Below are 13,682 nucleotides of genomic sequence, written 5' to 3'. Positions count from 1 at the left end.
CTTGGGGCGCCTGGGTGGCGCAGTCGGTTAAGCGTCGGACTTCAGCCAGGTCACGATCTCGCGGTCCGTGAGTTCGAGCCCCGCGTCGGGCTCTGGGCTGATGGCTCGGAGCCTGGAGCCTGTTTCCGATTCTGTGTCTCCCTCTCTCTCTGCCCCTCCCCCGTTCATGCTCTGTCTCTCTCTGTCCCAAAAATAAATAAACGTTGAAAAAAAAAATTAAAATAAATAAATAAATAAATAAATAAATAAATAAATAAACCGAACTCACAGAAACAGAGAACAGAAACAGAGAACAGACAGGTATTTGCCAGAGGTGGGGAAGGGTAGGGATGGAGGGAAAGTGTGAAGGAGGTCAAACTTCCAATTAAAAGATAAATTAGTTCTGGGGATATAACACACACCATGATGACTATAGTTAACAATACTATACTGTATATTTGAGAGTGGCTAAAAGAATAAATCTTAAAAGTCCTTATCGCAAGAAAAAAATGTAAGTGAAGTGATGGATATTAACTAAATTTACTATATTAACTATATTTTATATCAAATATACTTATATCAAATTATAGGTTGTATACCTTACAATAATACGATATTATGAGTTATATCTCAATAAAACTGGAAAAATAATTTGATCAACCAACCTAGAAGACTGAATTATCCTTCTATTCTTTGCATATAAAATGATAATGCAAAATCGTTATCATATAGAAATTATCCTATTTTTAAATGCAGGGAAAATAGCATTATAGAAGTGTTTTAGATAGTTAATTAATCAAAATATTATGTTGGTTTTTTCTGAGTTTTATGAGTTTGTAGTGTTTGTCAGCTTTAAAAATTTTACCAAGTGTAAACCTTAAAAAATATTAAAAATGAAACCATAATTTTTTAATTAAAAAAGGAGCCAAGAAAATGAGAAAGAATGAAATATGGTCTTTTGTAGCAACGTGGATGGAACTGGAGAGTGTTATGCTAAGTGAAATAGGTCATACAGAGAAAAGACAGATACCATATGTTTTCACTCTTATGTGGATCCTGAGAAACTTGACAGAAGACCATGGGGGAGGGGAAGGAAAAAAAAAAGTTAGAGAGGGAGGGAGCCAAACCGTAAGAGACTCTTAAAAACTGAGAACAAACTGAGGGTTGATGGGGGGTGGGAGGGAGGGGAGGGTGGGTGATGGGTATTGAGGAGGGCACCTGTTGGGATGAGCACTGGGTGTTGTATGGAAACCAATTAGACAATAAATTTCATATTAAAAACAAATAAATAAAAATAAAAATTGTACCTAAAAAAACAAAAAAACCAAAACTTTAGTCTCTCAATCATCAAACTCTATGATGAACTATTTCTAGTTCTCCCACTGACTCCATGCTCTCTCACCTCTTTTCACATGTTGTGCCCACTAACAGAAAATTCTTCTACCACGTCTCTACCTGGCTGACTCATACTCATACTTTGGGCCTGAGCTTAAAAGTCACTTCCTCCAGGGGTGCCTGGATGGCTCAGTAGGTCTGACTTCAACTCAGGTCATGACCTGTGGTTTGTGACTTTGAGCCCCACATCAGGCTCTCTCTACTGTCAGCACAGAGCCCACTTTGGATCCTCTGTCCACCTCTCTCTGCTCCCCCCAACCCCAACTTGTACTCGCTCTCTCAAAAATGTATAAACATTAATAAATAAATAAATAAATAAATAAATAAATAAATAAATAAATTCTTCTTCCAGAAGAATCCCAAATATGTGTTAGGTAAGTGCTTCAGAGTCCTATCAACTTACCTGTATCATAACATATTTTAAGGGTCCATTCAGCTGCCTGCCTTTCCCCCTAGGCTGCCCCTGACAGGGCAGGGACTATGTGTGTCTTCTTCACACAGTCCAGCATGGTGCCTGGCACACAGCAGGTGCTTTTCCTAAATTACTTTTATTTTATGATTGCCTTCATATAAGAATGACAAATAAAACTCTTTAAACAAAACCTTTTTGAAATGAGGTATGGAGAGAAGGTAACCACCCAGTTTAGATAACTATATATTGCAAATGGCAATATACCTGAAGATGTACTTAAATCAGGCATCTCTAGGGCATTAAATTTTACCATATTTAGAAACTTTTTGGTTTACTAGTCATTATTTTCATTTAAAAGAAAATTTTCTAATTCGATTTACCAAATTAAGTCAGTTCAACTTATTACATATTTATTAAGACAGTGGGAAAAGACAAGAGAAAGAAATATAAAACAGCCAAAGTGCTTTAACTACTAATCTGAATAAATGTTTAATTTTTAGAATGGAAAAACCAGTAGAGAACTAAGTTTAAATGGTTGAGGTTCTTTGTTGCTAAATATCTATTCAAGAGTATTTATATCAACTAGATAAGCATTTTAGAAGCTGGTCATCATAATAGCCTAAAATAGTGAATATATATTTAAAAAAATCAGTAATTGTTGAAAGATACTTCAAACCATTAAACACCAAGATTCCATTCTGAATTATCATAAGGAATCTATTTAGAAGAGTCATGCAGTCGGTTCAGGTTTAGGAAATATCTTGTGATACAGAAAAATAAACTGACCCTTTTATCAGCAACTTTAGAATAGACACAACATCCATAGGTGATGGGAAAGATCATTATTATTATTTTTAACTGGAAGCATAATTTTGAATATTTTGCTTCACTTAGCCAAATCACTATAAAGAATATGGTTTCATAAATAATGAAGGGAAAAAAAAAAACAATTCAACCTACAACAAGGTATGATTTAGCTATTGAAATGATCAGATGTGCATACTAATTTCTGTACTGGTGACAGATTTCAATAGAAACAACTAAATTCCACCTGCAGGCACATCATGTCAAGTGTGTATAAACAATAATAATTTCATGGCAATGGTGCCTGGGGAAATATCCCAAGATTCTTTATACAAGTCACTACAATAACAGATGTAGTAGTTGATTTATGGCTAACTAAAGAACTAAAGTTAAAGAGCTTATTAAAATTCATTCTGTTTCCTCTAATTCTAAAAACAGGTTAGTTTTTCCAAAAGGTACATATACAGATAATGTATATAAACAGAAACAGAAGTGGATGGCTACCACAGCTTTCATAAAAATAAAATATTCTAAGCCCAAACATAAATCTCTTCCCTCTTTTAGATACAAGATTAGCATCTAAATTATTTTAGCTACAATGAGTTCTGCAAGCATATTGAAAATAATCACTAGTTTAATTAATTAAAGGTGTCCACAGGCACAGTTTAATTTGCTAGCAGAAAGAAAAATATATGATTTTATACAATACCTGTAGTGATAAAGGAAAGACCTATTAATTAAAATTATAATTCTGTGCTACCATGATAAAATGACTTCTTTAAAATCAGGGACTGCAAATGACTGAGAAGAAAATACCACTGATAACTCTTAAGTACTGGAAATTATATAGAAGGTTTGGAAAAAGTTACAGGATACCGGGTAGTAAATAAAATCGGTAATTTTATTTCGTTCCTTGGCATTCAGCACAGTCTCTGTGCCTGTCATTGTTCCAATGGGTAAGGTGTTTGGCCAGAGTTTACTGGGAAGGTGTAGACTGAGGGCAGGTGGAAGTCAATGTGCCAACCATAGTTCTGTCATTTATAAGCTGCATGATAAATCAACCACCACCTGGTATCTACTAGGCCTTAGAATCACATAAATTAAAGAAGAATGATTTCTAGAACCTGTTTAACTATAACTTTAAGCAATTATGTATGTTTCAAATTCAAGCCTCTTTAACCTTCACATCTTGTAGTTGCTACTACAGGCTACAAAATGCATGAGAAAGGATTAAATCAAATAACTAGTTGTAGCTTCTAGGCAAGGCCAAGCTATACATTAAATTTGGTGAGACGAGTGAGGCCAACTTTTTCTTTCCTATTAACTGACTACCATCCCCAAAGTTGCCTCTCCCTAGAAACAGTTAAACACAAGAACCTTGCCCTACTCTGGCTCTGTACTTTCACAAAGCGGCTTGATATTAAACTAAGTTCCCAAAATGAAAAAGTTAGCCACAATGAGTCTGACAGAACCGCTTTTCCTGTATATTCCTAACCTTGATTATCTAATCTGTTTGCACTAGCTGTGAACTACAGACCAGATCAATGGAAGATGTAACCTCAAAATTAAAGATCAGCTAAGGTTCTAGATTAAGAGGTTCACTTTAAAACTTGGTGTTACAAAGAAAAAATATGTTGATACATACAATAAGGCTCCTAAATCATCCTAAGAAAGACAAACTCACATCACAAAATAATGCTTTAAATTCATATAGAACCTTTTATAGAGCAACTTAAAGCATTTTATAAAAATTACCCAATGAATTTTCCTGCACTTCTGTGAAGAGTCAGGTTATCTGATATTTTCCAACAGAGGTAAAAAGAAACAAAGGAACTAAAGTCACTCCCTTTGCCAACGACAAAGCTTCTTATTCTACATCTAGTGTTTTAAACTTGTGAAGGGGCGCCTGGGTGGCGCAGTCGGTTAAGCGTCCGACTTCAGCCAGGTCACGATCTCGCGGTCCGTGAGTTCGAGCCCCGCGTCGGGCTCTGGGCGGATGGCTCAGAGCCTGGAGCCTGTTTCCGATTCTGTGTCTCCCTCTCTCTCTGCCCCTCCCCCATTCATGCTCTGTCTCTCTCTGTCCCAAAAATAAATAAACGTTGAAAAAAAAAAATTTTAAACTTGTGAAAAAAGATGCTCAGCTTCATGAGAAATTATATTAACAGAGATGCCTCAGCCTTTTGAAAAAATGTTGACTTCCCACAAGATGAAACTGCAGAGACCATGTATTGTCTTCCTAGCATTTCACCTACTCACTTAGTTCAGTATCTGCCACACTGTAGGTACTCAACTGTATATTTATCCAATGAATAAAGGCTATTAACGATAGCCAATAATTACTAGAGTTCATCTATCAAGTATTATGGTTAAGTGCATTACATACATTATTTTGCTTACTCCTACCAACAGCTCAAAGAGGTAAGTAAATTATTACCTCTCACTGTACTGATGAGAGAACTAAGTCTAGTAACTTGCCCAAGATTACAAACTGATAAAGCAAGGATTTTAACAAAAGGTAGCCCAACTTTAGACTTTGTTTAAAAATCATCATTGCAGAAAGAATAGTAGATTAGCAGTGAGAAACTCTATATTCTACTTCCTCTATTACTAAATTCTTAGAGATAAAGAAAAATTTCTTGATGATCTTTATACCTCTTATAATGTCTAGCATAGTACCTTACATTAACTGTTTCTTGAATAAAATGAAAATTACATAAGCAAATTAGGTTTCATTGTCCTCTACTGTAAAATGGATAAAAAGGTACCTGCATGGTCTGTCTCAGTGTGATACCTGGACCCGCAAACTCTGTTTGAAATACAAATTCTCAGCACCCCCAGACCTACTTAATAAGAAGACAGTGTCTTAACAAGTCTTCCAGGTGATTCTCATGCATGCAGAAGATTTTCATGTATCGATCTACCTTATTACATAATTATGAGTATCAAATTAGATAATTACGTGTATCAATTAAGTTCAGTAATGTGAAAGTACTCTAAAAAGTGAAAGGTGTATCATCATTAAAAGAGTAAATTTCATTCCTTAAAATAACTTAGTGGTTTTGCTAAGTCCAGATAAAAATGAACATCAGAAATTAAACAGGTCATAAAGCACTTTTTAAATAAAATATCATTCTAGACTTTACCTTAGTTATGTTGAGCAGTCATAGATCCAGAGAAAAAGATGACCACGAGCCATAAAGCTGTGCCTAGAAATCTGATAATTTGGAACATGGTAGTTCAACCCAGAGATGTGAAATATGCACAGGCTTCTTACCTGACCAGTGTCCAGTGGAGGTGCCAGATCTGTCTGTGCAGGTCTCACTCACAGGTCTAAACACAGTTTCCCATCCACCAGTAGCATAGCGCCAATTCTGAGATTCCAAGATGAGTGTTCGCTGAGTGCCATATGCAATCATGAAGCAGTAGACCACATGATGGAGTTGACAGCCATAGCCACAGCCTTTGTTGATATTACATACTAGCTTCTTGGCTTTGCTGCAGTCCTTGGGATTCTATCAGGGAGAAAGACAAAGATGCAGGGAAAAGACAAAGGTGAAGAGAGGTCATCTTCTCTTCATAAGAGACAAGTGTCAAAAATCATATATAAGCCAAGACTGACCCAGTGTATCTTACTAAGCAAAGAATCTAGCTTTAAGGATTAAATTTCAAAGCATCCACTGAACGTTTATTTTAGAGAGATGGCAGGGAAAAAAGAACAGTTGCTTAAGAAACATCGCTAGACAGATATGAAATTACGCAACTACATTAAAAAAGTAATCTTTCACTTCTCCATCACTCAGAACATGCAAGTGTGATCATCTCCAAATTCAAAGTTGCATACATTGATGAGCTCATTATGAAAGAAGTAAAATAACTTATTTATGCCAGCTGTACTTCAGCACAGCTTACCTTCCCACGTGAAACTTAAATCATTTTAAATGAAAAACTATAATTTACCTATTAATTCCACTTATCTCCACAGAGTTCTAGATATCACAAACAAAATGTACTTTTTCATTATGGAAGTGAAACCAATGAATAAAAAAAAATATGAGTTCAACAATTATAAAATATCAGTTACAAAACTTGTTTTTTTTAAACTAATGATGATAGCTACTAGTAATTTTCACAATAAAATGTAGAATATGTTCTACATTGGCTGTCTTGAGGCTGTGTTATAGTAGCTTTTTAATCTCTGAAGTATAATTAACATACAGTGTAATGTTAGTTTCAGGTGTACAACATAATGATTTAACAATTCTTTACTCAGTGCTCATCATAAGTGTAGTCACCATCTGTCACCAAACAACGTTATTATAGTATTATTGACTATATTCCCTATGTGTACTGTTCATCTCTGTGACTATTTTAGAAATGGAAGTTTGTACCTCTTAATCCCCTTTATCTATTTCACCCATATGCCCACCCATTGTTATGCCAATTTTTAATCAGGAGGTCCTTTTTTCTATGTGTATACCTTGCTATAAGATGAACAGTAAGTAGTTAAAACACTTAATATTATCTAACAGTGGGTGCAATAGGGTTAGTTACTGAGAGACATCTTTTTTATTATAAAGCTTCAACTCTGCTGTAATTCGTATGGGCTACTATTAAATATCCCGAGGCATCTTAGTTCTTCAAATAAAATTTTGTTTTGACAAGGACTTTAACCAAGAAGTTTAAAGCTGTTCTGTCTGCAAGAAGTTTAAGTTGTTCTGTCTATGAGGTAAGAGTATGGATGGGTGCCTTGAGGAACAGCAACTTTTCTCCCACAAAGAAGCAAAGTAACCAGTTCTCAATTTATATGAGCCTTGAAAAAAGGCAGTCGCCAAACCACAAGTCTACAGCTGTTTTCCAAGGATATCATCTGTTCTGTCAAGCAGAGCCCTAGAAACAAAAGCTAGGAAGGTGAAGGTATAAAATGACTCTGAAGGAAAAGCTGAGAAGGGAAAATGCCGCACAGTTACTTTCAGAAGAGGTATCTTTTACATTCAAATGTGCCACTGAGGCTGATCTTTTTAGATCAAAATATAACCTATAGCATCAAGACCCTTCTGAAGAGTTAGAACCCTTAGAAGTCTGAGAAAATCCAGATAAAATTCAGCAAGCTTTGGTCAGTACAGTTTCCCCAATCAAGTACCAGAGTTGCTGATTCTTTTCACTTAAGATTTTTCTACTTAAGACTCCAGTTTTAGCCACAAGAGATTTGAGAGGAAGAAAAGGATAGGTGATATGTTATTGAGAGACCAATATCATTTACTTTCTATCCAATATTATATAAGGATCCTGGGAATAAGGAACATTCTCAAAATGATCCACAGCTTTATTAATTCAATAGTTTATCAGCAGGGCAAATAAAGAACATAACATTTGTCAGATATTTCGTGATTTTAAGAAATACAGCACATGAGGGGCACCTGGGTGGCTCAGTTGGTTAAACGGCCGACTTCGGCTCAGGTCATGATCTCGCGGTCCGTGAGTTCGAGCCCCGCGTCAGGCTCTGTGCTGGCGGCTCAGAGCCTGGAGTCTGTTTCGGATTCTGTGTCTCCCCCTCTCTGACCCTCCCCCGTTCATGCTCTCTGTCTCAAAAATAAATAAACGTTAAAAAAAATTAAAAAAAAAAGAAATACAGCACATGAATATTTCTAAAATTCATATGAATGAAAAAGAAAATATCCTTTATATATTTTTCAGTAGACTTTTTCTTTTAGAATAGTTTTTCAATATACACAATTATTGTAAAGATAGTACAGATATGCCATATACCTCACATGTAATATACCTGATTACATCTTACATTAATCTTCATATTTTTAAGGAAAAAAAAGAGTGAAGGAATAGAATAATAAAACGTTTGAAACTATAGACTTTTTTTTTAATAAAAAGAAGACATATCTGCATTTAAGACACAGATTAAGGAATCTGTGTTTCCTGAGTCTAATTAGAATGCAATGCTTCAAGCATAAGAACCGAGTCCTAAGAGAAAGACATGAACAGTTTATGAAATGAAGCTTCATTCAAGAGTGTTAATGTGCCTTAACCCAAACTAAATTGAGACTGTATTAAATCTTTCTGTTAAGTCATAGGTAACATGTAGAAAGGAAAGGAATCCACTATGTTTGGTTCTGGAATGAGTAATCACGAGTAATCAATGGAAGACTCCAAGGCTAGCAATAAGAGAAGAGAAAATGAATGATCAGAATGAGAACAGTAAATAAAACACTGAAGAAGTTCAGAGGCACAGCCCAATTTTTTACAAAAATATTTAAAAGTGTGAAAAATTCAAAAGATCTTGCTCATAAAAAGGCAGAGAGACAGTGAGAAATAGAAAGAAAAACAAAAACAAAAACAAAAAACAAACCTATGTGTGTCTAACACAAGATTAGGCTCACCAGAATAAGTGTCTAGAAAAAACAAGCAGATGTTAATAAAGGAAACAAAGCAACAATTCTGAGATGGGCAGGGATTTATTCAGATGGAAAGAAACCCTACTCAGGAACCCCTTAGCTGACCTAAGTCTTTGTTATCCACCACTGCTACAGAGGAGCACAAATAGAGATTTATAGGAGTCTATAAAAGGAAATCAGAGCTGTTGTCACACACACATGGGCATGCATATATATGTATGCATAATCTTCAAATTTCTTACCAAATAGCCTTTGTCAATTGCACTGATCCTGGTTTTATACTTTCTGTCTGCAAAAGGCTTGAAGGTATGTCTCATCCATTAGCAAGAATATACAGAAGGGCTTCCTTACCAAAAGCAGCTTTAATTATGCTGACACTTTAACAGTAGTTATTTCTGATGATAAAACCTGTTTTTCAATTTTTTCTAGTGTGCCTAATGCACTTTCTTCTATATTTCTCTACCAGTTATCCAAGAATGCAGGCATATTGCTTTGTTCTGTATGGTGATTCTTTTGATCTTTTCCCCTTCATTGATCTTTCCCCTACATTGTCCACTCACCACACACACACACACACACACACACACACACACACACAAACACCCCACATGTGTGTGCGTAGAATATGATACACTTCCAGCAGGAGTGCCACTAGGAAGTACTTCTCATTTGGGACTAGAAGATTGGGAAATACAGATTGAAAATACCTCCTCCCTAAGTCCCTTGGGAGAGGGTCTCACTCACTTCTCCCTCCTTCTGCCTTGAGTATCACTCACTGATCGCGTACAGGTGAACTTTTGTTCATTAAATAAATATCTATTAAGCACTTAATATTTACAACAAAATTTGGGAGATAACAATCCAATAGAATAAGAAATTCATCTTGCAAATGATGATGATTATTCAAGTTTTAGAAATAGGAGGTAAATTTGCCAAAATTACTTGAAACAACATACTTTAGTTAAAGACCTTTGCATAAAGAAGTTTAAGATAAAATTTTGTTCTAATTCGGGTTCTGTTATGAATTAAATTGTGTGATTTTGCTTCATTTTGTTAATTTAAAATTATGACAAAAATTACCTCCCTCCACAATCTCTTTCTGCTCACCCATCCTTCCTTCTCAGAGATACTATGAAACTAAATGACATGGTATATGCTCACAGCTAATTCAAACATACTAACTCATTTATTCTCATAATCTCAAGATACATTGTTTCACACTGGATAAATGCAGTATTTTTGCATGTAGTGCTGCAAGGTGGCCCAAACATGGACCTTCAAAAGCTAACAATATTATGTAACATTCTTACAGTTATAATTCTGCAGCAAAGCTATTACATATAAATTTAGAAATAAGGACTTAAGATAAAATAGGGTTCTTCTGTATTCAGTTTCCTTTTCTTCAGTTTTTTTTTAACACTATCTGAGGCATTTCTTCTGACACTGTTAATTTCTAAGAATGACCCTAGATGACCAGAACTGAAAGCCCTATTTGTTCTCATTATCCTATAAATCAAAATTGAGAAGTATATATTAAAATCAATATGCCTCCAAGATGGTATATTAAGAGAAGCAGTGTCTCTTAAACCTAAATGATTATTAATTCACTAAAGGCATCATCATATGCTAAAATATTTTAGTCTCTTTTACTTTGGTTAAAATATGAAAATTGTTACTATTGAACATATTTCAAATTCAGAAGCCAGTGTAATTTCTACTTTGCTAAAAAGAATTTTAAATCAACTAGTAAACCACAGTTATTCTTATATTATGTAGGCACTGCTAAGATTTAGAAGTTTCCACTGCCTTCATTTAGTAAATTAGTAGTAACTGTGAATTAATGATGTAACATTACAAAATAGTACTGATTCTGTGGCTTTTAAATTAAATCACCAATGAAGCCTTTTGCCACAACTATTTAGATTTCCAATACACACAAGCAAAAGACTCTTCAGAGGAAACTTTTCCAGCTACCATGTAATTTTCCTCACTTATCTGTCTATATTTACTACCGACCAAAAGCATTGCAGAAAAAGGCTAAATTAACAACAAACAAAAATTAGTCAATATAAACTGGACATCGTATCTCCAGAAATCTCTCACGAAGAGTAAATGTTCAATAACTATTAGTTCAATTGAATTGCATGTAGGGAGACAAAGGTGATGTCAAGCCAACAGTGACAAAAATATATTGGTGGCAATGAAGCCAGAATTTAGAATTCAGCTCTCCCTATCTATTGTTCAATACTCTTATCCATCCTCTCATGATGTCTTTAATACAAAATTCAACAAGAAGTGCAGGCTTAGAGCACTTACCTGGTCACTCCCCTAGCCTTGTGGACGTATGTATACTAGACAAATAAAAACTGTATATATTTAAAGTATACAAACAAGGTGATATATATACATATATATATATATACACATACATATATATATATACACATACATACATACACACTATGTAATGATTACCACAATCAAATTAATTAAGATATCCATCACTTCACATAGTTACAATTTACTTTTTCATGGAGAGAACTCTTGAAATCAACTCTCTTAGCAAATTTCAGGTATGTAATACCAGTAATATTAATTATAGTCACTATACTGTACATTAGATCTCTAGAACTTACTCATCCCCCATTAAGTGAACCTTCGTACCCTTTGATCAACATCTCATTTCCCACATCTCCTTTCTCCTGGTAATTCCTATACTACTCTCTACTTTTATGAATTTGACTTTTTTAGATTACACATATGAGATCATGCAATATTTGTCTTTCTGTGTCTTATTCACTTAGCATAATATCCTTCAGGTTTATTATCTTGCAAAAGCAGGTTTTATTATTTTCGTGGCTGAAGAACATTCCATTGTGTGTATATATGTGTGTATATATGTGTATATATATGTGTGTGTATATATGTGTGTATATGTGTGTGTGTGTATATATATATATATATATATATATATATATATATATATATACCACCTTTTTTTCTTTATCCATTTATCCACTGACAGACACATAGGTTGTTTGTCTTTTCATTTTGCCTTTTCATTTTGTCCTTGATTTCATTTGCCATGCACAAGTTTTTTCGTTTGCTGTAGTCACTTGCTGATTTTTACTTTTGTTGATTTTGCTTTTGGTGGTATACACAAAAAATCATTGTCAAGAACAATGTCCAAGGAGCTTTTCCTCTATGTTTTCTTCTAGTAGTTTTATGGTTTCAGATCTCACATTTAAGAAGCCCAAGAACCCTTCCAGCAACTAATAGCATTCCTTCTCCAGGGCAGAGTTAAGCCATAGACACCTCCTACTTCCAATGAAGAGAGGTCAGAAAAACTAAAGGAATGAGCCAGGTACGTTAAGTTTTATTGTGTTCTTTGTCTGCTCTAATCATAAGACTAAACAGTTTTTAATTTGTTTGTTTAAAAAGATCTACAGCATCTAGCTTTGTGTTATAATGAAGAAAAGATTCATTAACAGTGTGGTGAAAGCATTTCATTGTACTGGAAACAGTCTGATTTTACTTCTCTAAAATTATTTTCACAACCAAAGCAGAAAAGGTAATGAAGCAAATAAGAGAACTGGAGTACTGCATTGTGGTAATTAAAATGAAGACTCTGGGCATAGTTAATAACCATGAAAGAGAAAGTTAAAAGCATTTTCATTTTTAAAAGCCAGTACTGGAAATTATTGTCTCTTAACACATTAAACAAGAATATTTTCATAGCAAAGTTAAGATAGTATTGAGGTGTCCTTTCTAGCCCTCTAGCAAAGAACAATTTGTTGCAAGTAGTTAAGAACAACACAATAGCTCAGGCACAAGTAGTCTACCAAATGCTGCAGGAAATCAATTTCCCTGTAGGCATTTTATAAAATTCTAAGTGTGGAAGCAATAGAGAAAAGATACCAAGGTGCATAGTTAACATACAGACCGTAATCCTGACACACTGAAGCAAAGGCAGATGGTTACTATACAGTTATAGAAGAGGAACGATCTTAATAATCAACAATTGGCTTATTTTAGATGCATTTTTAAAAGTTTTACTCTGCCTAGAAGTCTTTGGAATGTTCTAAAGCCACTTTTTAAAAAAAGACAAATTCTACATGTCCAATAGAAACAACAAACATTATGGGGCATTTCTATTACTGGGGTCTTTGAGATAGTAGTCTCAAATATCCAAATATCTCTGGATATTCCAGGTGATCTTTAAAAATCCTCTATTTCAGGGGCGCCTGGGTGGCGCAGTCGGTTAAGCGTCCGACTTCAGCCAGGTCACGATCTCGCGGTCCGTGAGTTCGAGCCCCGCGTCGGGCTCTGGGCTGATGGCTCGGAGCCTGGAGCCTGTTTCCGATTCTGTGTCTCCCTCTCTCTCTGCCCCTCCCCCATTCATGCTCTGTCTCTCTCTGTCCCAAAAATAAATAAACGTTGAAAAAAAAAAAATTTTTAAAATCCTCTATTTCAGGTTCAAAAGACAAGTACACCAGAGCAACTTTGCTAATATCTTCTGCAACTATAAAAGCCACAAAAGAAAGTCAGAGAAAGAATGAGATGTATCCAAATCTAACTCTCTCATTCAAGAATCTAATGTAAACAAAAGTCCCTTCAAGGCTAGAGAAGAGAAACTAATTTCTGAGAAGCCAAATTCTGCCAATCCTACACAAATGCACAGAAGA

At 34.9% G+C, this 13,682-nt stretch overlaps 1 protein-coding gene across 12 annotated transcripts in view; it reads right to left on the bottom strand.

Moving 5' to 3' along the window:
- Positions 1–13,682, bottom strand: part of FUT8 (fucosyltransferase 8) — a 342,855-nt gene that overhangs the window by 56,094 nt on the left and 273,079 nt on the right. For all 12 annotated transcript variants that reach the window (XM_032593385.1, XM_032593383.1, XM_032593384.1 and 9 more), the window contains one exon: positions 5,865–6,102. In XM_032593385.1, coding sequence (XP_032449276.1) covers positions 5,865–6,102 — 238 coding nt within the window. The remainder of the gene's footprint in view (positions 1–5,864; positions 6,103–13,682) is intronic.

The sequence above is a fragment of the Lynx canadensis genome, chromosome B3 (genome assembly GCF_007474595.2).
Source record: "Lynx canadensis isolate LIC74 chromosome B3, mLynCan4.pri.v2, whole genome shotgun sequence".
In the NCBI taxonomy this organism is placed as follows: Eukaryota; Metazoa; Chordata; class Mammalia; order Carnivora; family Felidae; genus Lynx; species Lynx canadensis.
Note: the sequence above shows the minus strand (reverse complement) of the source record. Positions and strands in the feature narration are given on the sequence as shown.